The following is a 23527-nucleotide window of genomic DNA, read 5'->3' as shown; positions in this document are numbered from 1 at the left end:
TCATTTGAAAAGAATGTTATAAAAGGATTTCTGATAAAATCTGGTTAAACCTCTTTGATACTCTTAAGGGGGTGGGTAAGATTATTAGATTTATCTAAACAATGTTATATATAATGTCCAAATTGTAGGTTTATATGAGTAACAAGTGGTGGAGATTGAGCTTCTATATTAATGACTATAATTGGAAAAAACATATAACCCCAAACAAATTTGTTAAGATACAAAACCAAGCAAAATTTTATTACAGCACTTGAGAAATTCTGAATGGTTCTACAGACAGAATTCATGGTCACTCTGCCACCATTTGAGAATATTTAAATGCCTAAAATTGCTTAAGGATGGAATATTTAATCATTAAATGGCTTTTGGCCTTCAGTAGCACCTCCTCCCCAAATCATCATGTATTCTCTGGCTAACTGAATTTATTTATTTAAGCCCTAACCACTGTCCCTCTGTTTGGCTAAATGAATTATATTTCAACTCACTCTTTTCTATTCGACTCACCCTTACTTACCCTTACCCTATTTCTACAGAATTCCATACTTTACATAGTACCTTGTTGGATCATAATGACTTTGCAAACCACCTCTTCCCTTTGTAACATTTTCTCTTTTTATCACTCATTCATATGGTTCTTTCCTTTATGATTTCACTCTCTTTTTTGGAGAAAGAAGAATGATTCCCTTCCATTCCACGTTGCTTTATCCATGCAATCTTTTGGCAGTTGCTAACCTGGATTTGTTGATATGTTGACTTAAAATAATGCTGTCAATCTTTTCCACATGTTTATGTTTCTTCTCCCAAAGGAGATCATAGCCTCTTGAAGAGACTGTTTCCTAAGATTTCCATCTATGCCAAGCATCTAAAATAATGTTCCTTTAAAAAAATACCAAATAAAGACTGTTGATGATTGATTGGCCTACTCATCACTATTAAAATATAGTAATAGTCTGTTCCAGAGAAACCAGTAAAACATTATTTGAGCATCTTTTACTTCTTTAGAACGATTAAAAAGCAAGGACTGCTAAATTTTAGAAATTCCCATTTTTCAATTTTCAAAAATATTTTAAGTTGATACAAAATGCATAATGGATGTAAAACATGTCCTTGAAGTGAGAGGATAGTGAAGTCGAATATAAATCATCTGTATATTACTTAATTCAAAAAAATCAAACTATTTTTGGAGTGTATGTGAAATTGGATGTTATTTAGAGTTTGTTTTCGGGTCCCAAATAGGTTAGCCAGAAATTTCATTTGACTATCAAAGTTTATGGTAAAACTTATGGTGAATTGGAAAACACATAGATTGTTGTGTTGTAAACATAACTAATGCTATACGTTTACAGTACCTCCCAAGAGCATCCACAGATAATTAGAAAACACATAAATATAGCACGTGGGGTGCGGGGAGATGGAGAGAGGTCTCCAGACAGCCTGAGAAACACAGGTAGAGGGTACTGGTTTGTTTTCCATTCATCTGCAGGTCACTGATTAGATTCAGCACGCTGGTCAGCTCCCCTGTGCCGGGTTTATAGGCCTAAGTGAAAGGAATCAGGGGAAGGAAAGACTATCCGCAGCTCGGTATTAACATTACCCCACAGAAAGGGCCGAAGACAGTGCAATGGAATCGGTGCATTAGGATGCGAACGCTGCTGAATTCTTGGAGTGTGTTTTTCTCATCTGGGGGGCCCACTCCTTGGCTTACTTACTCCAGCGAGCCAAAAGGGATGAAGAAAGGGTTGAATGACAAGAAACCTTGCTTTTTCTCTGGTATAGGTTCATCACAGCATAAAGTAATCTCAGTTCTCGGGAACTGAAGAATGTTCATCATAGCTTTAGGGAGGTTGGCAAAAGCAGGGGTTCCACTTAAGAAGTTGAACTGCATGGTCGATTCACCAAAACACTCAAAATTTGATTCCCTTGTATTTTAATTAGAGTGGGCGTATGCGTAGTAAATTGCTGGAATCAGAGTTTTCACGGGTGGGACAAACTTGCTGCCCAGCCCCCACAGCCCAGGCGTGAAGACTGGGGCTAGAAGAACGACCCTTTCTTTCCCGCATGAAATTTCGCACACTTCCTGAGTGACAGACACCTCTTGATTTGGCCTCTCCAGACAGCCTGTTCTCCGCTGGTAAAAGTCACCCCTGGTTTCTCTATTGTTCCCTCCCCCAAGAACTTTTTGTCCCCTGGAGGGGAAGAGAGGTCAAGGCAATGAGAAGTGGGGATCAAGGAGAAAAATATCCTCGAAAGGGAGGGGGCAAGAAAGACGTGAAGGCATTAGGGTCAGAAGCGCAGCCAGCGACTCAGACTTTGGGGACGCTCCGCGCTCTACCCGCCTCCAAGCCCTTTGCAGCCGCCCTTTACGCCGCGGACACGGGAGAGTTAAGCCAATAAACACGTAAGCGCCGCTCCCTCCCCAATCGGCAAGATGCCTCTCCGGCTCTTGGCTGCATCGACAGCTTGCAACACTCGGCATCTTTTCTGGAGGCGCCTCCTTCAGCGGCTGCAGATGGCATCCGGCTGCGGGCTTGGGGCTCGCAATTGATTCTCGCCCTTGCCCACCTCGGATCCTCGGACGCACCTCTCCCTTCTCCTCCTCCCCTCGCGCTCCTGGGTCTAAGCCCAGCTCGCGATCGCCAGGCGGTGGAAGCAGTCGCGGCGGCCGAGGCTGAGCAGCAGCGCGCTAGCTCCCTGACCTGGGGAGAAGCGCCCACCCGCGAGAGCCGACCTCCGGCTGCCTCCAGCGCCCCCCACCTTTTGCACCCCAAACCGGGGGCTCCCGGGACCCCCCTTCCCAGGCGCCACCATGCTGGACCCTTCGTCCAGCGAAGAGGAATCGGATGAGATCGTGGAGGAGGAGAGCGGCAAGGAGGTGCTCAGCTCGGCCGCGTCCGGAGCGCGCCTGTCTCCCAGCCGCACCAGCGAAGGCTCGGCCGGGAGCGCCGGGATGGGGGGCGGCGGCGGCTCTGGGGCCGGGGTGGGCGCAGGCGGCGGCGGGAGCGGCGGCTCGAGCAGCGGCGGCGGGGCCGGGGGGCTGCAGCCCAGCAGCCGAGCAGGCGGCGGCCGGCCCTCCAGCCCCAGCCCGTCGGTGGTGAGCGAGAAGGAGAAGGAAGAGTTAGAGCGGCTGCAGAAGGAGGAGGAAGAGAGGAAGAAGAGGCTGCAGCTCTATGTGTTCGTGATGCGCTGTATCGCCTACCCCTTCAACGCCAAACAGCCCACCGACATGGCTCGGCGGCAGCAGAAGGTAGGTGCGCCTGGGAGGCCCAGGGAGCAGCCCCGGACGTCGCCAGGCGGGCGGGGCGAACAATGGGAACTGGCGGCGCAGCTGGCGAGGAGGAGTCGAAGCAGGTGGAGACCGCGCCCTGGGAGTGAGGGGCTGTGAGGCTCTCTCCCCGAGGCCCAGTCCAGCCAGGAGTTGCTGAGACCGGCGAGGGGCCTGAAGCGCTGCGCAGCGCCCTGTGCCCGGGCCTCCCTGCAAGAGGTCCCGCTGTCTAACCCCGTAGCCTCGGGAATGACTTGCAGCCCGCGGCGCCCAGAGAGGCCTTGCTAGCTTGCAGGGCTCCCAGCGCTCTCCAGCGGCCGGCGGCTGCGCTCAGCTCCGGCCCGCCCTCCTGGGCGTGCGCTAGGCGGGCGGGGGCACCCGGCAGGTGGGGGCGCCGGTGTGCCGGGAGGAAAGCACCTCCGAGCCGCGCTTGGCTCCGGAGGATACGAAGTAGCTTCAGGGACAAGCGGGAGAAAGCAAGCCGGAAAGGCGAAGCTTCCTGAGACTCTGCGTAGGACACCCTCCTCCCAGCTAGGTCAGCTGATCACCAACTAGGGTCGCCTAAGGGCCCTAGGGCACCGCTCCTCTCTGGCCGTTGTTCTTTCCAATCATCCTTGCCCTTTCACACTGACCCCAGAGTAGGGGCGCGCCTTGTGGGCCTTCTTCCCGGGTCAGCACCTCCACCTTTCTTCCCTTTGACCCTCCTCTCTTCCCAAGGTGACTTCGCCGCCACCTTCCGGCTCACCGAGGCCCTCCAAACCCTGCTGCTTCACAAAGTGCAGCTGCAAAAAAACTCGCAATTATAGGCATCAAAAAAGCTTTTTGTGTCTGAGGCTGGGGCAAGGCTGAAGCAGTTCCGAGCCTTTGATGTGGGGAGGAAAAAAGCGCCTATTCTCCAAAGAAAGGAGGGGAGCGTGCATATTGCAGGGTGAGGGGCAGTGGCGGGGGACCAGCAGAGAAGCAATCAGGAGCCCAGGTGGAGTTAGTGAAGAAAGTCAACAGCAGAGCTAGCAAGAAAGCCTGTCAAGTCCCCCAGGGGCGATGTGAGCCGGCGACTCTAACCCCATCAAAAGGGTTAGTTTCTTCAAAGAGACTAGTGTCTTAAAATAGTGCATTTCTCCGTTGCTGTCTTTTAAGTCTGAATTATATGTTTCTGTAGTAGAGTGCTAGATTTTTCCATATTTATCTTACATCGTTATCTTGAGTTAGCACAGATTCCTCTGTTTGTTTTGCCTACATATGTACATACATTACCCAACCCTGCCGATTTATTTCAGCCATCACAAGTTTGGATATCAGTTTTACTAAGAAATAAAACTCATTTCCTGGGTAACTGACAGAGTTGGGATCTCCACCCCACTCCCAAAGTGGCCCCTTACTTTTTCAACTGTATTTTGGAGTATCATAGAGCTAAAATATTCTCAGAGCAGTGAAAGTTTTTTGTATTTGTTTAAGGTTAGATGTTGGGTCCACAGGGCCCGACATTTCAAATTTCAGCTTGGAATTACTGCAGTAATTGTGTCTTTATAGCACGAACCAAATTCATCTCCAATGTATCCCGTTAATGACAGCACCAACCAAAGATGTCCTATACTTTCACAATGAAAATAAAAAAGAAGAAAAAAAAACTTTCATTTAATAAAGTCGCAGTAACAGACTTTTCTCTGACCCAGCACTGTGACAGAGAAAAAAAATCCCACAAAGACCCAGTTCTTCCAAACAGAACCTTCAGTCATCTGACAAAGGTCATCATGTCATATTTTTCTGATCTGATTATATATTTTACCTGAATGCTTTCAAAGCTGTGGTTTTAAGGGGCAAGCTGACTCTGTTTTAACCCATGACCTTAACGTCAGAGAGACTCCAGGACAGATTGATAACATTGCCCTTTGGTCAGACTATTTTTAGTTTATTGCTAAATATATAGCCCAGCAAAGCTACCCCAGGGGCTGTTGGCTCTACTGGGAAGCTGCATATATATCTTCCCATTTATAAGAGAAAATAAGCTTTTCCCCTTGTTCTATTTTGAAGTTTTTTATGGATTTCTGGAAAAGGGTGTTTTGCTCATTCTCCAAATAAAAGTCTTGAAACTCTGATTTTTTTCTTTAATGAATGATCTGCAGAAGTAATCGAAAAGTTTCCATAATCATTGTGTTAAGATTATGGCCAGCAAGTGGAATTGATGAGCTGAAATGAGCCTTGGAGAAATATAAACTACTTGTAAACTAGGAAATAAACTGGAAAAATCCAGAGAGAAGTAAAATGATGTAGGCGACAGGAAAGGCAAAGATACAGAACTATGAAAAGGAATTGCTGAACTGAGGAAAAGAAAAAAATCACATTGTAAAAATATAATGCACCTTATAAAACTAAATTCTATATCATGCTGACTACCAATTTTTAAGCACCTATTATTATGTACAAGATACTTATATCATCTTTTTAAAATAAACTTGATATTATAGTAATAGTTTTAGATTATCTAAAAATTGGAAAAAAAATTACAGAGAGTTTCCATTTCCCCACACCCAGTTTCCCCTATTATTAATATCTGAAAGTAGTATGGTGTAAGTGTTAGAATCGAAGGAGCCTCTATCAATACATTGCTATTATATCTGAAGTCCATAGTTTATTCAGATTTCCTTGCTTTTCATCTAAATTCCTTTTTCTGTTTTTTTTTAAATCATTTTTAATTCTCCTAAAACCCTAACAATATGTGAATTACCAAGAGAAAACTGAAATTCAAAGAGTTTTGTGGTTTATCTAAAACACTATGCAGATAGGTAAATGAATGAGAATTAAGACAGAGGGCATTCTGATTCCAAAACCTATCTTTTCAACAGAAGAAACTAGTCAGAACTATTCTAGTATAAGAACAGAAGCACCCTGATAATATGTCAAGTGTACCTCTCTATCCAGGATTATTTCTACTTGGTTTTATGTCTACCCCTCTTCCTCTGGGAACCAAATAGTCAACATGCACATGTAGGTACTAACCTCCTAAGGAATATGAGGAGAGAACTGGGCAGTTAGCTGGTAAATGTGAACGCAAGACTTTTATCAGTTTTGCTATGTGATTCTAACTGAAGAAAGGAAGTATTTTAGCTTAAAAGAACAATTGGGATGTGATCCTGCAATATGTATAATCAGAAGAATGGGAGATTACACTCGATTGATATATGATCTATCAAAATGTATAAATGCATTGTATTGTCATGTACAACTAATTAGGACAAATACAATTTTTAAAAATTAAGAAAAAAAGGAAGAAGAACAATTGGAACAGAGCCAGGAGAAAAGATGTCATTATTTGGATAATTTTGATAGTTAATTACTTAGGTTTCACTTTTACTGGAGAAAAAAGGTATCTGGGCATTCCAACAGTCTTTTTCACTATAAGACAAGGCTCTGAACAGACTATTTGCAAGACCTATTTTATCATTTACAGGTATATTTTGCTTGCATTTCTGTGAATCTAAATATAACTTGGTGGTGTTCATCATTTATGACCTGAAACAAAAAATCCCCACCATATAGTCACAATTTATATCTCAGCAACTCACAAATGACTACAGTTCTTTGCTTCCCCCCCTTCTCCCCTTCTTTTGTCAGAATGGTAGAGTGAATACCTAGAAGTTGGCATGGCAAAGCTACACCATCTGTTTCTAAACTGTGTAGTAACGGTGATGGGTGGCTACCTCGTGTGAACCAGCTACTTATAGATGTTACTGAGGGCGGGTACAAGCAGGCATTGTAAACAATTCTGTGTAATATTTGGATTGACAGGGCCATTAATTTTAATTGGGAATTATTCATTATGCCTGGATTATAAACAATCTGAAATGAGCCGCCTTCTCCTTGCATAATAGGTGTGTGCGCCTGTACCTCTCTGTGCGGGTGTTTATATGATGGTAGAAAGGAGTAATCCCAAAATTATATCTACTTTATGACAACTCCTATTTCATTCAAGAGGACTCGATGACTGGACTGAATGTGTTATAAATTCAAGCTACTCATTTCCATGTGATTCAGCTTATAACCTTCCCATGAAAGTACAGCTAATGTTGAGTCATAGAGAGTCCATGTTTACTCATTTACTTATTTAACTTTATTTGGACACCAGTCAAGAGCTGGACTTTTCATAAAATTTAAGACCTGGTACTGGTTAACTCTATGTGTGTGTATGTGAGTGTATTTAAATCAATAAGAGTGATTCATTCTGATACACTTTGAGGCCCTTGGTTTGCTCCACTATTCAAAAGTCATAGGGTTCGCTTTGTCAATGCAAAATATGATTTGCATTCAAAAAATAAAATATTCTAACCTTCTGAGAGAACCAAATAACTGTTAAACCAGATTTCCTTCCAACAGAATTACATGTTTCTCTTTTCATCAGAAGGAGAATTGAATTATTTAAATATGTTTTTTGACATTTTCCCCTCTATCTCTTTGGTGCAGCGAGAAGAAACTGTTATGCCCTGGTACTAGCAGAGACTTTCTGAAGATGCAGAATATAGAAAAAGTAATAAAAGAGGTTCTTGCCTCATTACACACCTGAAATAGCCTTATGCTTCCCTAAAACTGGACTGAAGGACAAAGGAAATTAAATCTTTCATTCCTGAAGAATTGCACTGTGTAAAGTAATAAAAGTCAAATGATTCAGAGATCTTTCCCTGGCAAAAGCAAATTCAATACACAATCATAGGCTATCACTTTGAAATATTACCAGTATTTGATTTGGGGCCAGATATCTATAAAACTGAAGCTGAGAAGATGAGGAGAGTTCTAATGTACAACTAAGTCTTAAATAAGTGACCAGGAGCCCACTGCATCAAGCTCTCTTCCAAGCTTGGTGGCAAAACATGTCTGAGAGATCAGGTTCCTGATTTAGGGGAGTTTATGGTTCAGTTTGGAAGAGAATATATGTATGTGTCTAATAAGTTGGGAGAAGGAAAGTATTTAATGGTTAGAGGCTGATTAGAAGCACTATACTAGGGAAGGGGGAAAGAGTGTATGCATATATACATAAAGATTGGAGGTGATACTGGGGAAATCATGAAGGAAACAGGCTCATTCAGGCCTTCAAGAATCAGCACAGTTTGTGTAAGCAGAAGGAGGTACTCTAGTCTGGAAAAGAGTGGAAGGCAGCAAGCATGTAGAGTGGAGTCCCTGTTGGATTGGAAATGTTAGATTATTTTGGTTCCAAGTGGCAGAAACCCAACTCAAGTGGCCCAATCAGAAAGAAAAGAATGGGGGGGGGTGAGGCAGTTTCTTGGTGTGTATAATTAAAAAGCCCCACACGGAGTGGACTGCCAGCATGGCTGGGTCTACAAGTTCAAATGACTACAGAATTTTAAAAAGCTAGGTGATGAGGAAAAGCAAGGACATTGGAACCTGTATTGGAGCGTCAACACTATCACTAAGGAATGCTGGTTGTAGGCACTTTGTTGCTGGGGTAACTGCTTCACCATTCGAAGATGGGGGTGTTCCCCACCTCCAGGAGATTTCTAAGGTCCCTTTCCGATGTCATAGCTCATTGTTCTTTCTGCACAATGAGCTCACTCTTGACTAAGACTTATCAGTTCTTTAAACTTGGATTTGGTATGTTTTTTTTTTCAATATTCTTTTTAGATGTTGATCGACCTTTATTTTTATTCACTTATTTATATGTAGTGCTGAGAATTGAACCCAGTACCTCGCATATGCTAGGCAAGCGTTCTACCACTGAGCTACAACCCCAGCCCTGGATTTGGTATGTTTTTACAAGATAAGGCAAGGTCTTCAAAGAATCCCTGCTGGTGAGAGATGGAAGTTAGAATCCGTCTAATCCAACTGCCTAAATTTTCAGATGAGGAGATCAGATCTCAAAAGGTTTGAAGAAGGCAAATCTCATAGGAGAGGGTGAACCGTAGCCTATGGGCTCAAACTGAGTCATAGAGGTGATTTGTCTGCAGAACACTTTTCAAAATCTTGAACTAGTTCTCAACATTTAAAGCTATCAAGATATTCCATTTTTTTTTTAATGGTGGATTTCTGGCTTCTCTTAAAATTGGAAGATGTTGTAGGGCCAGGGCCAAGTTTTCATAGATTTGCAAAAAGTAATAGCAATAAGGTTACCCAGCCATCACTTAAATAGTGGAATCTTTATTACATTTAACTAAATTATACTGTTCCAAGAGGAAAATCATATAGTATACATACACATATCATCATATATATACAGAAATAGATTATATATATTCTAATTACATATATGTGTGTGTGTGTGTGTACACACACACACACACACACACACAAACACACACACATATATATATGGCAGCAGCTTGTGGTTTTTGTCAACACCATTTCTTCTTACCATTGCTTAAGAAGTATCAATGATCAAGTCTTGGACCCTGTAAAGCCTCCTAGGAAATAATCTGGATTTGGAACTCTGCTGTTTCTGGCTACTGTAATAGTTTCCTTGTTAAGGATCACATTTATTGTTTCAGCACAGTTGAAGCAGCGAGGGTCAGAATCACCTTGTTATTTCTTTATCTGTCGGTCCAAGCAAGTGATGGAATTATTTTTCTTTTCTTTAACAGGAAATAAAGGGCAAGGAGAGCAGTCAATAGTTTGAGTCCGGTTGTTGCTATGGATAATCTTGACAGACAGTGAAGAAGAGAAGTTAAAGTGTTAGACTCTGGATCTAGAAGGCCTGGGTTTGCTTCCTAACTGTACCAGCCCATTAGAGACTCTGTGATCTTGGGCAATTTATTTGACCTGTGTGAGATTCAGTTGACTTACCCTCCCATAAAATGGGGAGAGCAGTGATACCTCTATGATTGGGTTCCTGTGAAATTGAGATAATAAATCAGACCTCTTAGAAACAGGTCTGGTATATGGTATGTGCATTGGAAGTATTAGCTCTTGTTATGGCTAAGTTGATATATGTAGCTGTGTATTATTTTTTATCTGTAAAAGGATTGAGTAAATTAATATATATGAAGTACTGGCCATAGAAAGCCTGATATTCATCATTGCTGTCATGATCATCCTCATCAACATGATAAGCAGGCCCAGGAGGCAGGTGGTTTTGATTGTAGCATCCTTTACAAGCCAGCTGGGGTCAAGGATAGAGGATGTCCCTGCCTTCCTCTTCTGATGAGCTGCTTCACTAGTATTACTTCAGACAAAGAACAGGCCATTTCTCTGGCTTTAAAAACCCACTTTGAACAAAAGTAGCAAGGATAGGAATGCCAGCCAGGCAACTTGTCCAATGGTGGATGCCAATCCCACTTCAAGAGGAAGAAGACTCCAGTGAAGGGTCTTGCATCCCACAGCATTGCTTGCTCCCTCTGCTGCCTTTCTTATTCCTGCTATTACGGAGTAGGTCTCCTACCTCTTCAAGTCTTGACATTTTGGTCCTGATTCAGGTATCTTTTTTTTTAAAATGCTATGGGCACAGTGGTGCATGCCTGTAATTCCAGCAACTTGGGAGGCTGAGGCAGGAGGATTGTAAGTTCAAAGCCAGCCTCAGCAACAGCAAGGCGCTAAGCAATTCAGTGAGACCCTGTCTCTAAAGCAAATACAAAATAGGACTGGGAATGTGGCTCAGTGGTTGAGTGTCCCTGAGTTCAATCTCCAGTACCCTCCCAACTCACAAAAAAATTAGCTTATACGTGTGTATCTCTCTCACCAGACTTTTAAGAACCCCAGAGATGGGCTGGGGTTGTGACTCAGTGGCAGAACACTTGGCTAGCACATGTGAGGCACTGGGTTTGATCCTCAGCACCACATAAAAATTAATTAATTAATTAATTAAAGGTATTGTGTTCATCTAAAACTAAAAAAAAAAAATTAAAAAAAGAACCCCGGAGACAGGGTCATTGTATTCCATTTGGTTCCCCATCCCCTAAATAGTGTCTGCGCACATAGTAGGTGCTCAGCAAATGTTCAGTCTCCACACTGATGCTTTATTTCCTATAAACTTTTGAAGAAGAGGAGGTGAGGGAGTTTTAAACACAAACTGCTTGTACTATGGAGACCCAACTTACTTTAATAAAATCTTCTCAGAACATTAAACATGAAGGGTGAAGCAATTACCAAATGATTTCAAGATAACTTGTGCCATGGAAACATGCTATCAATTACCTCCAGACTTGACTTGTTCACACCAAGAACTGACAAACCTCTAGTTCTAATATAGACAAAAGCCTTTTAAAAGCCATGCACAATTGCAAATCACCTGTGATAACTAAATCTGAACTGAACCATAGTGCAGGTCTAAATGGGCAAACATTAAAACAAAAATGAGCTGTAGTGAGAACTAAGTTTCTTTGTTGGATATGTGTTCTATTGTATTTACATTGGCTTTATCTGGGGGAAAGAAAAAGGCAGTCAAGAGCAGTATACTGAAAGTTAAGCTGCTTTTTATTTATACAGTAGTGATTATGTATGTGTGTATGTATGTATATATATATATATATATATATATATATGCATATTACTATGGTACTATGGTACCACCCAGGGGCACTTAACCACTGAGCCACATCCCCAGCCCTTTTTATATTTTATTCTGACACAGGCTCTCACTAAGTTGCTTAGGGTCTTTATAAATAGCTGAGGCTGGCTTTGAACCTGTGATCCTCCTGCCTCAGTCTCCAGATTGACTGGGATTACAGGCATGCACCACCTCGACTGGCTGCTTAAAATATCATCAGTCACAATATTGTCAAAGTTAAGTCACAGAGCCTGTAAGTTCTATGTGTTTAGACATAAATATGCTTCTTTTCTCTACTTTTATTCTTTTATGAGATTTTGGCATTATTTTCTGTTCTTTTATTGTAAGCTGTTTAAGGTCTCTTCTGGATGGAGTTAGAATATAAATAAATTATAACTATAGGATTACTGCATATTGAACATGGTAAGAAGAATGTAATATTATGAAATATCTATTTTGAAAAAGGACAATTACTTCTTAGGTATGGCCTTTTCTTGATACCTTCTACTACTCAAAGGGAAAATTCCCCTTTATTGTATCATTCCTTTCATTTTAACAAGTGGGAGAAAGGTTCGAAAAAATGCATTGAATTATCAAATCTTCAAGTGTTCCCATCTGCCAGCTGGTATTGTAAAGCTGAGAGATATGGAGAAAATTGATAACGTACTGCTGGCTTTTCAGCAGACTATGACAGGAAACTATCAACTCATCTTTGGTAGTTCTCAAAATCACTTCTATCACAGTAGTAAAGTTCTGAGATACTTTGAAATTAAGTTTTGGTTTTTTTTTTTGTTTTGTTTTTTTTTTTTTTTGTTTTTTTTTATCCCCAAGTGTTCCAGGAGCACATGCTAAACTGTAAACCCCCTAGGGGCTGTAACATTTTCAAAAAGACAATGGGATTTTGGCAAACATGCAGAGAATCCACTGTGCCGTTTAAGAAAGCAAAGGGAAAACATTGAAAAATTCTTGCAAATAATTACGCCTTCTGCAGAAAAACAGCCTTTTGGTATGGATGGTAGGCACGGAGCTGTTTAAGCAAATGAGTTGAAATATATCTCGAACATCTACTTTGGCGATTTTTTTCTGACAAGCATAGCAACTGTTGTCTATAAGGCAACGTGTCATAACATACTGTGTTCAAAACATTTCTTGGGGACTTTTCCATATTCAGTGTTTGTTTGTTATACATCATCAGACAATGTTATACGTTGTTTAGAGACACTTCTATGTGCAAGAAACTTACTAGATCCTAGAGGCACAACACACAAAGATGTTTTAGACAGCCCTCCTGACCTCTGGGAATCTACCTGTCTGGTTGGGGAATTGAGGAGCGCCTATAGTGTAAGATACAATGGGATGAGTGTCCCAATCGTGTCCTCCAGGTCTCTGTCATTGGCCCTTGTTAGGAGTGGTGATGTGCCCCCAAAATTCATATGCCAAAGTACAAATCCTGGTACTTCATGAGGTGACCTTGTTTGGAAATAGGGTCTTTGAGGATTCAGATCCATCATGGCTGGTGTCCTTATCAAAAGGGGACATTTGGACACAGAGACATGAACACAGGAGAACACTGTGTGGAGAAGAAGGCAGAGAGCCAGCGATGGGCCTACAGCCAGGAACACCAAAGATGGCGGGGAAATGCAGACAGTGAGGGGAGAGGCGGGACTGAGTTTTTTTCCTCACCCTCCTCAGGAACCAAGTCACTGCCACTCTGACCGCAGACTCCTCACCTTGCACAATATGTTTCTGTTGTGGAGACACCCCCTGTTGTAGCACTTCAGTAGGGCAGCCCTCTTCTCGTCTCTGTACCTTCTCTCTGGGCAACCTCACCACTCAATGACTGTTGCTAATATTGGAGAGTTTGAGAATTCTCCAATCTCTGTCTCTAGCCTAGGCTTCTTCCAAAGACCAGGGATCCCTGATGCCAGGTCATCTGCCTTAGTGCTGCTTAAGGAGTGGCTGTCCATGGTGCTGAAAGTCAGTGAACGCCTTGTTCTGATTTATGGTGAGACGAGGAACTTGGACCAGAATGTGAATCAACCACCTACTTGGTTCTGCGAGGAAGTTTTGGTGCCAAGATATTGTCAGTTGACTTGAACAGGATGAAGTAGACTTGAACAGGAGGAAGTTTTGTGATGAAGTTGATGTAACTTCTGGTACAAGTGCTTTCCCATGATGAAGGCCAGTAGCAAGAAGTTTACAGAAAGCATGGACCAGCAGGTGACATTTGAAACATTATTGACCTTCAAGATATCTCCCCTAAATGGCTGCAGACCACTCAACAGCAACATGCATCTTCTTACTCATATTCTTTTTTTTATTGGATATGTTTTTTATTGGTTATTTTTAGATACATATGACAATAGAGTGAATTTTGACATATCATACATACATAGAGTATAACTTATTCTCATTAGGATCCCATTCTTGTGGTTGTACATGATGTGGAGTTTCACTGGTCACATATTCATATATGTTCATAGGAAAGTTATGTTTAATTCATTCCGCTGTCTTTCCTATTTCCTATCCCCCTCCCTTTATTTCATTCCCCTTTGTCTAATCCAATGAACTTCTATCCACCCCCACCCCCATTGTGTGTTAGCATCCACATTCAGCCTTTGGTTTTTTGAGTTTGGCTTATTTCACTTAGCATGATAGTCTCCGGTTCCATTCATTTTTCCAGCAAATTCCATGATTTCATTCTTATTTATGGTTGAGTAGTATTCCATTGTGTCTACATACCACACTTTCTTTATCCATTCATCTGTTGACTGGCACCTAGGTTGGTTCCATAGCTTAACTATTGTGAATGGAGCTGCTATAAGTATTGATGTGGCTGCATCACTGTACTATGCTGATTTTAACTCCTTCGAGTATAAACCAAGGAGTGGGATAACTGAGTCAAATGGTGGTTCCATCCCAATTTTTCTGAGAAATCTCCACACTGCTTTCCAGAGTGGTTGCACCAATTTGCAGTCCCACCCACAATGTATGAGTGTATCTTTCTCCTCACATCCTCGCCGACATTTATTGTTACGTGTATTCTTGATAATTGCCATTCTGACTGTGGTGAGATGGATTCTCATTGTAGTTTTAATTTGCATTTGTCTCATGACTAGAGATGTTGAACCCCCCATTCTTCTCTCCTTTATTTCCTAACTCTATGAACGGCTCAGTGGCACTCCTATATAACTAAGTTGCTCAAAGCCAAATCATGCAGTTCATCTTTAAATCTCTAACGTTGCTCATCCTTACCATGAAATGACATGCTGGACCTGATGCTGCTCCTCCTAAGAAAACTATCATCTCCTCCTCACTCTTCCCCTTCATCACTGATGTCCCTCTTTGGGCCCTCATGCTTGCTTGCACTAACGTTTACAGCAACATTCCAACTCTACTTTCTTCCTCATAATCCACCCAGTTATCAGAGTGATCTTTCCAAAATACAAATCCAGTCTTGACCTGTTGTTCAGAGTTTCTCTATGACTTTCTGTTACCACCACAGGATAAAATCCAAACTTGTTTGCATGGTATGATTCCTGCCCCCCAACCACTCAGCTCCATAGTTCTCTTATCCTAGCTTCAGCCCACTGAGCCATTGAACATCCCCTGTGCTGTGCATGCACTCTTGTGCCTCAGGGTCTTTGCACTGCCACTTGAAAAGTCCTCCTCATCTTGCTTCCGTTCTCTCCTAGGCCAAAGATGGCACTCAGTTATTACAAAGAATAAGAAGACAAAGTGGCATTTTTTTTAGATGTTTACTCTGGATAGTCATTGCTCTAGGTACTTGCAAGCCTTATGTCAAGTAATAATTAACCTTGCAAAATAGTGACTAATCATTCCATTCCCACAACTAAAAGCAAATAAATAAAGAGGCAAAGCAGTTAATAAACTTGTCTCAGGTCTCACATCCAGTGAACAGTAGAGCTGGGTTGGGAACCAAGCATGCTGACCCCAGCTTATGCTCCTTTTTATTATTGTGCTTTTTAGATATCCATGAGGGTGTATGTTGACATGTCATACGTACATGGAGTGTAACTTCCCATTCTTGCAGTGGGACATGGTGTGGAGTTTCACTGGTCGTGTGATCAGATATGAACATGGGAAAGTGATGTCCCATTCATTCCACTGTCTTTCCCATTCCCATCCCCCCTCCCTTCCCTTCTTTTCCCTTTGTCTAATCCAATGAGCTTCTCTTCTCCCCACCCCCCTAATTGTTTGTTAGTATCTGCTTATCAGAGAAAACATTCGGCCTTTGTTTTTGGGGATCGGCTTATTTCACTTCATATGATGGTCTCCAGTTGCATCCATTTACTCTCAAATGCCATTATTTCATTCTTCTTTATGGCCAGCCTACCCTTTGAAGATGTGCATATTAACTGCACTGGAGGACCCAGTCTCAACTCCACTGAGCTGTCTTTCAGTATTCCCACTGGCACTGGACACTGCATACCCATAACAGGTACTCAATAGACACAGGAGCTGCAAGAATTCATGATTGTTCAAGGAAGAGTCATATCCTTTGCCAGTTATTAGCATATCCACTGAGAAGACTTCATTTCTCATCTCTTTTAACCTTTTTAAGTAGATAGGACATGTTTTAGAAATCCTCATTTTGTAATATGAAACAAAAAGTGAATTTCAGAGAGGTTCTGTTGGTTGGCAAGAACTGCAGAGTAGCCTCCTGAGGCTCCTACCTGTATGTAGGACTCTCTCCACTGCCCTGTTGCTCTTGGATTCCCAGAGAGTGAGTGGCCTGGACCATTGGACTTTTGAAGGTTAGAGAGTGAGTCACATTTTGTAGGATCTACCCCACTTAATAACAGATACATTGAACTATGCCTCATTTCCCACATTTATTTTTCTAGTTTTAAATTGGAATGCATTTCTTCCCACCTTGCTTTTGAAATTACTTGTCTATATAAATTGGTTAGTAAATGACCATTATTTCTCAGGTGTCGTGCTGCATGCACAGCAATCCTTGCCAGGAAAAACTCAATTTCACCACTGGTTTTCAATTGTGGCGATGTTTGTGGGGGACGGAATTTAACAGTGGAGTTGACATGTATTCAGAAGTCATTTAATGGAACACTTACTAATATAGAGTTTGGGGTTTATGTGTACATTTGGACAATAATGCCTGCTATTTAGGATCTCAGCTTTGGCTTTTCAGGCCCCGGAAGAGTGCTAAACCTCCAGGCCTTTGTTGCCTATCAAATCAAATAGCCTTTAGCCAGGCTTGGTTTTGAAAGAAGTGACATTTGAATGAAGCCTTGAGCTGACTGAGAAGATCAAATGCTAGGGGTGGGACCTAGTTGGGAGGGAAGAAAGATACTTTCAACTATTCAGAGATGAGAAAAGGTAAAGCAAGTTAGAGAGTCTCTGAGAGGACCACTACAACCATGTAAGATTCCAATGTGGGAGAGAAAAGAAGAGCAAACAAAGGTTGGCTCATGGCTGTGGATGCCCTTGAATGCAGGGTAAAGTTCCTGCCCCATAAGTTGTATTTAGTTCCGCAGTCCGACATTCTAAAATCTCCCTGTGCAGGTGCAAAAACGCTCCTCCATAACATTGTAGAAGCTGGGTGCAGTGGCCCACACCTGACATCCCAGCAATCTGGGAGTCTGAAGCAGGAGGATCACAAGTGCAAGGCCAGCCTCAGCAGCTTTGCAAAGCCCTAAGCCACTAAGACCCTGTCTCTAAATAAAAAAAATAAAAAGGGCTGGGAATGTGGCTCAGTGGTTAAGTGCCCCTGGGTTTAATCCCCAGGACAAACAAACAAAAAATATGCAGTAGAGCTTCATCCAGTCCCAACAAAGCAGGAGTCCCACAGTAAGCCTTGTTTTAAATCAAACCTATAAAATAGCAGAGGAAGAAGCCATACCTGTGTGCAGGTATGGGATCCAGAGAGAAAATTTCTAAGAATGCCCACGCAGGCGAAAGGGAATCTAGGATTTGTCCCACCCCTGAATGTGCTTGTCCCCAGGTGGAATGAATAGGCCCCTGGAGAACGGCATACAGTGGAACTTCCTTGTCGCTCCTCACTACTTCCCAAGTGGAAAGATTTGCACTTTGGTGCTAAGAGTCCAGAAAACTTAGTTGGGCCACCTTTATTAGCATTTCTTAAAAGGGAAGCATAGATTCCCAGTCATCTGTCCCTTCTCTTACATTCTGGAATACCATCATCTTTTCTGTCTTTTATGTGTTAATAGACTCGGTATGATTCGGACCTGGGCAGGGGGTAGGAACAAAGCTACGTGCTCCAGCCCAGCCATCCAGAGCTCTCCTAATCATGACTTCATCTTCCAGTTGCCATTCTTATCTGTGGGAGGACAGGATGCTCTGATCCGAGATAAGATCCAGGTGTCCTTGAATCACCAGGTCACTGCACCTTTCTGTAGGCCTCAGAACACCACATCAGCTGTCAGAGGGTCTCAGTTTTTTGGGAGAGGTTGCATTCTCAGCTGACGGAACAGGTCGGATTTGAACATTAGGAGGCAGGAAATTAGGTATTTCAGGGAAAACAGCCCATAAAAGTGTGTGGTTGGAAAAGTAAGTTAGGAGCAGATAATGGTACCCGTTGAACCTAAGGGCTTCATCAGTTCTTTACTTGGTAAGGACTCGGGGGTGGGGGGGGGGCTTGCAAAATGATATGCACCCCTGAGTCGCTCCATTGGAGATAACACTGGATATGCAAATTAACGCAGATACCTGGGTGATTGCCAAATGAAGGGTGATTGGCCTTGACTTTGTCTCAAAGTGATTTGTTTTCCCACAAAACGTTTTGAGGCTTCGACTTTCCCAAAGAATATGGTCAAGGTGAACAGAATGTTTTATTTGCAAAGGGCATTATTTGCTCCAGCATTTTTCCCTGACCAGGTTAGAAACAAGTTCCCATAATTTTTTTTTTTTTTTTTTTTTTTTGTACTGGGAATTAAACCCAGGGATGCTTAACCACTGAGCCACATCCCCAGTCCTTTTTTGTATTTTATTTAGAGACAGGGTCTGGCTGAGTTGCTTAGTCCCTCGCTAAGCAGCTGAGGCTGGCTTGAAACTTGAGATCCTCCTGCCTCAGCCTCTGGAGCCGCTGGGATGACAGGTGTGCACCACCACACCTGGCTCCTCCAAAAGCCACACAATGTTTGCCAGCCTTCCGGGAAAAAGAAAAGGATTTCTTTCCACTGCTCACTTTTCGGAGGCAGCCTGTGAATGGCTGTGCATTGTGATTCAGCCTGATCAACCTCCAGAGTGAGGAGACATGGTCAAGGTCTTCAATTAATTAGAAGGATGTCCCCCTCCGGCCCTGACCCCTGGCAGCAGTTCTAAACAATTGTGGATCTGCTATTTATTCCAACGAGTTTTTCCTATGCCCCCCACTCTGTTTCTAGGAGGACAGCCCAAAGCCATCTTTCAGTCAATATTCAATTAGGATTGGAGCTGCATTAAACTCCTGCAGAGCTTCGTCACTGGGCCGCTTGGATTTTCCACACACCTCCATTAGCTCTTGGAAGAAAAACAGTCCATCATTTTTTTCACTCCAGAAATGTGGTTCTGCTGCAGCCTCATTTCAATATTATGCCAAATTAACAGCATCTGCTTACTTCCTTATGACCTGGCAATAAATGATGGCTAGAATCATTGGAAAGGAAAAACAAAATTCCCCGTTATTCATATTGCATCTGCCCACGTGGAGGGAGATTTATGATCCAGAACACTTCCCCCTCGGTTCACAGCAAGAACTCTGTGCACTTCCTTTTCTGTGGACTCATCCAAAGGCTCTTATGTAAGTCTCACTCTAATCGCTCTCCTCTGGCATACCTTTTTGTTTCCAGAACAATCCAATACTCAATACCATCTTTGTCACTGAACTGTGGTTTCAGAACAAGAACCATTTACTCCTAGGATTGGGAGATCTCAATATTATATATGCTTATAAATGCTTTTTATATAAAACTAGTATTTATATATATGTTATTTTGTAATTTTTTTTGCACATCATTAGATAAAGGAAATCCTACCGTGTCAGTGAATATAAAAATATGTCCTCCTTCTAACTGACTTACGTAGCCAAACTTTTTATGAATGTATCATCGTTTAGTTAATCCATTATCATGATCCAGTATCATAATATTTTTGCAAATATTATGGCAACGAAGATAGCTAGAGAATACAATGATTTCTTTTGAATTTATTTATACCAACTTAACCTGTCTACTTGGAAAGCCAGATCTTTGGAGAAAATTGCCACATGAGGCATTTACAAGAAGTTGAATGTGAATTTTAAACTTGTTCCATAATTCTAGACTCAGCTAAGCAGCATCTATCATTGAAGTGATGTGGATAATCTGCAAATTTTCCCAGTGAAATTAATCCATATGAACAACTGATAAAGATGATTGAAATGAAATTTTGATTGTACTTTGTAAATATAATAAAATCTGTAGATCCTGTTGGACATGATTGGGTATCTACTTGTTGTTCACCCCCAAGTTTGAAACAAATTTTTCAGATTCCTTCTCATCCTTAACTTCAGAAAGAGACACAGATTGCTCTAAGTTCATCAGCACATGGTACTATACTTGAAATGCAATTGGTTGGTGAATGACAAAGTGACTGAAATTGATCTCATCAGACTGAAAGGAAGGGCTTGTATGCTGTGCTTGGGAGAGAAGTCCTGTTCCTCCTCCCCTGACCAATATAACCCAGGAAGTGTGTGCTCTGACTACTGCTGGCAGCCATCTTAGCACTAGGCGGAGACTCAACCTAGTCCACAGCTAGGGCTGAAGGTAGTCAGGCTAGTGAGATGTGGAAATAACTTGAGCTCTTGGGCCATAAAAACAGACCAGGCCTGGAGTCTGCCTTTCATCTGCACTTCCAACAACATTGTCAGTTCTCTTGCTCTGTAAGTCGGTACGAATCCAGCTCTCCCTATATTTACGGCCTAAACTATTCCATTCTGTGGGTCTCTTTAAAACAGGAACTCTGGGCCTTGAACTGTTAGACCTTAACTCTCCAGTTTGTATATTTAGATTCATATGTAGGTAAAACATAATCCTGTTTACCACGTTAGGGGGAAAATTTTCTCCTAATTCTATACATAATTGGGTGAAAAAAAGTTTAATTAGATGTAAATCATTTATTTTTTTATATAATTAAAAAATAATATAAAATGAATTCAATGAAAAGTTCCTCAGTCTGCTGGGTGCAGTGGCGCACGCCTGTAATCCCAGCAACTTGGGAGGCTGAGACCGTCCAAGTCCAAAGCCAGCCTCAGCAACTTAGCAAGGCCCTAAAGCGACTCAGCGAGACCCTGTCTCTGAATAAAAAATAAAAAGGCTGGGGATGTGGCTCAGTGTTTTAGTGCCCCTGGATTCAATTCCTGTTAAAAAAGAAAAAGTAAAGAAAAGAAATAGTCCTCACTCTGACTTTAACTATTTTATGTATTTTTCTGTGAACAAAAATAAAACATGTTGGTTATAGAAAAACAAAATAATATGGGAATATATAAAATAGAAATTACAAATAATCCCTTAAACCTACCACATTCACTCTACCTGTAAAATACATTTATGCATCCACGTGATACATACAGATCTCAGATACATACATCATATTATATATGCTTTTATATAAAATTAGCATTTATTTATATGTTATTTTGTAACCTTTTTTGCACATCATTAGATGAAGGAAATCTTACCATGTCAGTGAATATAAAAATAAGTCCTCCTTCTAACTGACTTACGTAGCCAAACTTTTTATGGATGTATCATCATTTTTTTAGTCCATTATCGATTGACTTATCTTCCACTGTTCTGCAGTGAGCATCTTTGTCTTTGTCTTTCTATACCTTCTTATTGTCTGTTTGTATTTCATCTTTCACCAGCTCCCTCCTCTACCCAGTCATTGTTTATTTGTTGTTTATTTGTTTCTAAGAGCTCATTCTATTTTAATGCTATTAACACAGTCATATTTGTGCAATTTAGGTTCTGTCGTTTGTTGTTGGATCTTTTCTGTGTTTGTTGTTTTGTAGGGTCTATGTATGTTTAGCTGAGCAGGATTCTTTCAATGAGGTAAAGTGTACACACTTTTCTCTTTGGTGGCCTCTGAGTTTCATGCAATGAAAGTCTTTCTCCAGCAAAAGATCGTAGAACTGCTCAGACATATTTTCTTCTATTACATTTTTTTCTATTTGTACAAGGGATTGAACCCAGGAATGCTTAACCACTGAGCCACATCCCTACCCCCACCCTTTTTTTATATTTTATTTAAAGAGAGGATCTCACTGAGTTGCTTAGGGCCTCGCTAAGTTGCTGAGGCTGGCTCTGAACTCACCATCCTCCTGCCTCAGCCTCCCAAGCCCTGTGTGCCACCATGCGTGGCTTCTTCTATTACTTTTATTATTTCATTTTTTACCTTTATATTTCAGAGTCATGTGAAATTCATATTGATATACTAAGTGAATCATCAAACCAACTTGCTTTTTCTTAAATTTTTAACCAAATGAATGGTCAGTTTTCTCAATATCATGGACTTTGAAATAATGTTTGTGCTCCAGTTAACTTAATCAAAACCACTAAATTCTTTTTTTTTTTTGGTACTGGGGATTGAACTCAGGGACATTCAAGCTCTGAGCCAGTCCCCTGCCCTTTTTTGTATTTTATAAACAGACAGGGTCTGTTACTTATATCTAGTAAAAAATCAAGGTTTCCCCAAGAGAGGGGGAATTCAATTTCTAACTTGCTGTCTCAATAGTTCATCCTTAACCAAAGGTTGAAAATATGTTGAATAAACATTTTCAAATTTGAATCTTTGAAATAAGAATATATCAAATACAAGGGGCAGCTAACTTTTTTTTTTTTTTTTTTTTTTTTTTTTTTTTTTTTTTTTGATAATGTGGATTGAAGCGAGGGGCACTTAACCACCAAACCACACCCCCTGCCCTTTTTCCATTTTGTTTAGAGACAGGGTCTCGCTGAGTTGCTTAGGGCCTCACTCAGTTGCTGAGGCTGGCTTTGAACTTGCGATCCTCCTGCCTCAGCCTCCCCAGCTGCTGGGATGACAGGCGTGGGCCACTGCACCTGGCTTACAGCAAACATTTTTAAGAATACAAAAAAACTAACACTCTAACCTCATTTTAATTTAATTGTTTGCCTTTTTAATGAATCTATGTTCAAAAGGGAAATACTTTTAGAACCAAAGTAGGATCTACATCTTGGAAAGGAGAAAAGGAAAATAGAATTCCACATTATTTAGGACGACACAGCGCCAACCCGACAAAAGTCATACACAATCTTTTGCAATCTAGACTTCTCAAAGCCTAGTGATATTTTTCACACACATCAACATGGGAAAGCGATATATAAAACCACTAATGCTCTTCTTATTGATCTCCATATTCCCTGACAGAAGAGAATATTCAATCCTATAGGTTTTTCTCAGTATCCCCTTTATCACTAATAAGATTGTTCTTGGGGCTGGGGAGATAGCTCAGCTGGTAGAGTGCTTGCCTTGCAAGCACAAGGCCCTGAGTTCGATGATCCCCAGTACTGGGAAAAAAAAAAAAAAAAGATTGTTCTCTCTCAGAAAGGTATGACTTGAAGCTTAAAATTACAAGCTTTGTATTCAGGAACTCTGGAAGAGAATTTCGAATGTTCCAGAAAAGAACATGTTCCTGCCACCAGAGACACTATCTACCATGGTGTTCATGGGACACCACCACTAACAGAGCATGCTGTGAAGACCCTGTCACAGTAACAGGGAGATTAGCAATTCCATTT

General features: G+C 41.6%; 1 protein-coding gene across 9 annotated transcripts in view; it reads left to right on the top strand.

Annotated features, from left to right (window-relative positions):
- The first annotated feature begins 1874 nt into the window (after positions 1-1874).
- Positions 1875-23527, top strand: part of CADPS (calcium dependent secretion activator) — a 483924-nt gene continuing 462271 nt past the window's right edge. For 3 of the 9 annotated variants that reach the window (XM_079114381.1, XM_079114376.1, XM_079114377.1), the window contains exon 1: positions 1879-3244. In XM_079114381.1, the coding sequence (XP_078970507.1) occupies positions 2807-3244 (438 nt within the window). In that variant the 5' untranslated portion in view covers positions 1879-2806. Of the gene's footprint in view, positions 3245-23527 lie in introns of all 9 variants that reach the window. The other 6 variants (XM_079114383.1, XM_079114382.1, XM_079114375.1 and 3 more) reach the window with 4 other exon arrangements.

This window comes from Sciurus vulgaris (assembly GCF_902686455.1).
Source record: "Sciurus vulgaris genome assembly, chromosome: 16".
NCBI classification, from domain to species: Eukaryota; Metazoa; Chordata; class Mammalia; order Rodentia; family Sciuridae; genus Sciurus; species Sciurus vulgaris.
The sequence above is the reverse complement of the archived record's forward strand: the minus strand, read 5'-3'. Positions and strand labels throughout refer to the sequence as shown.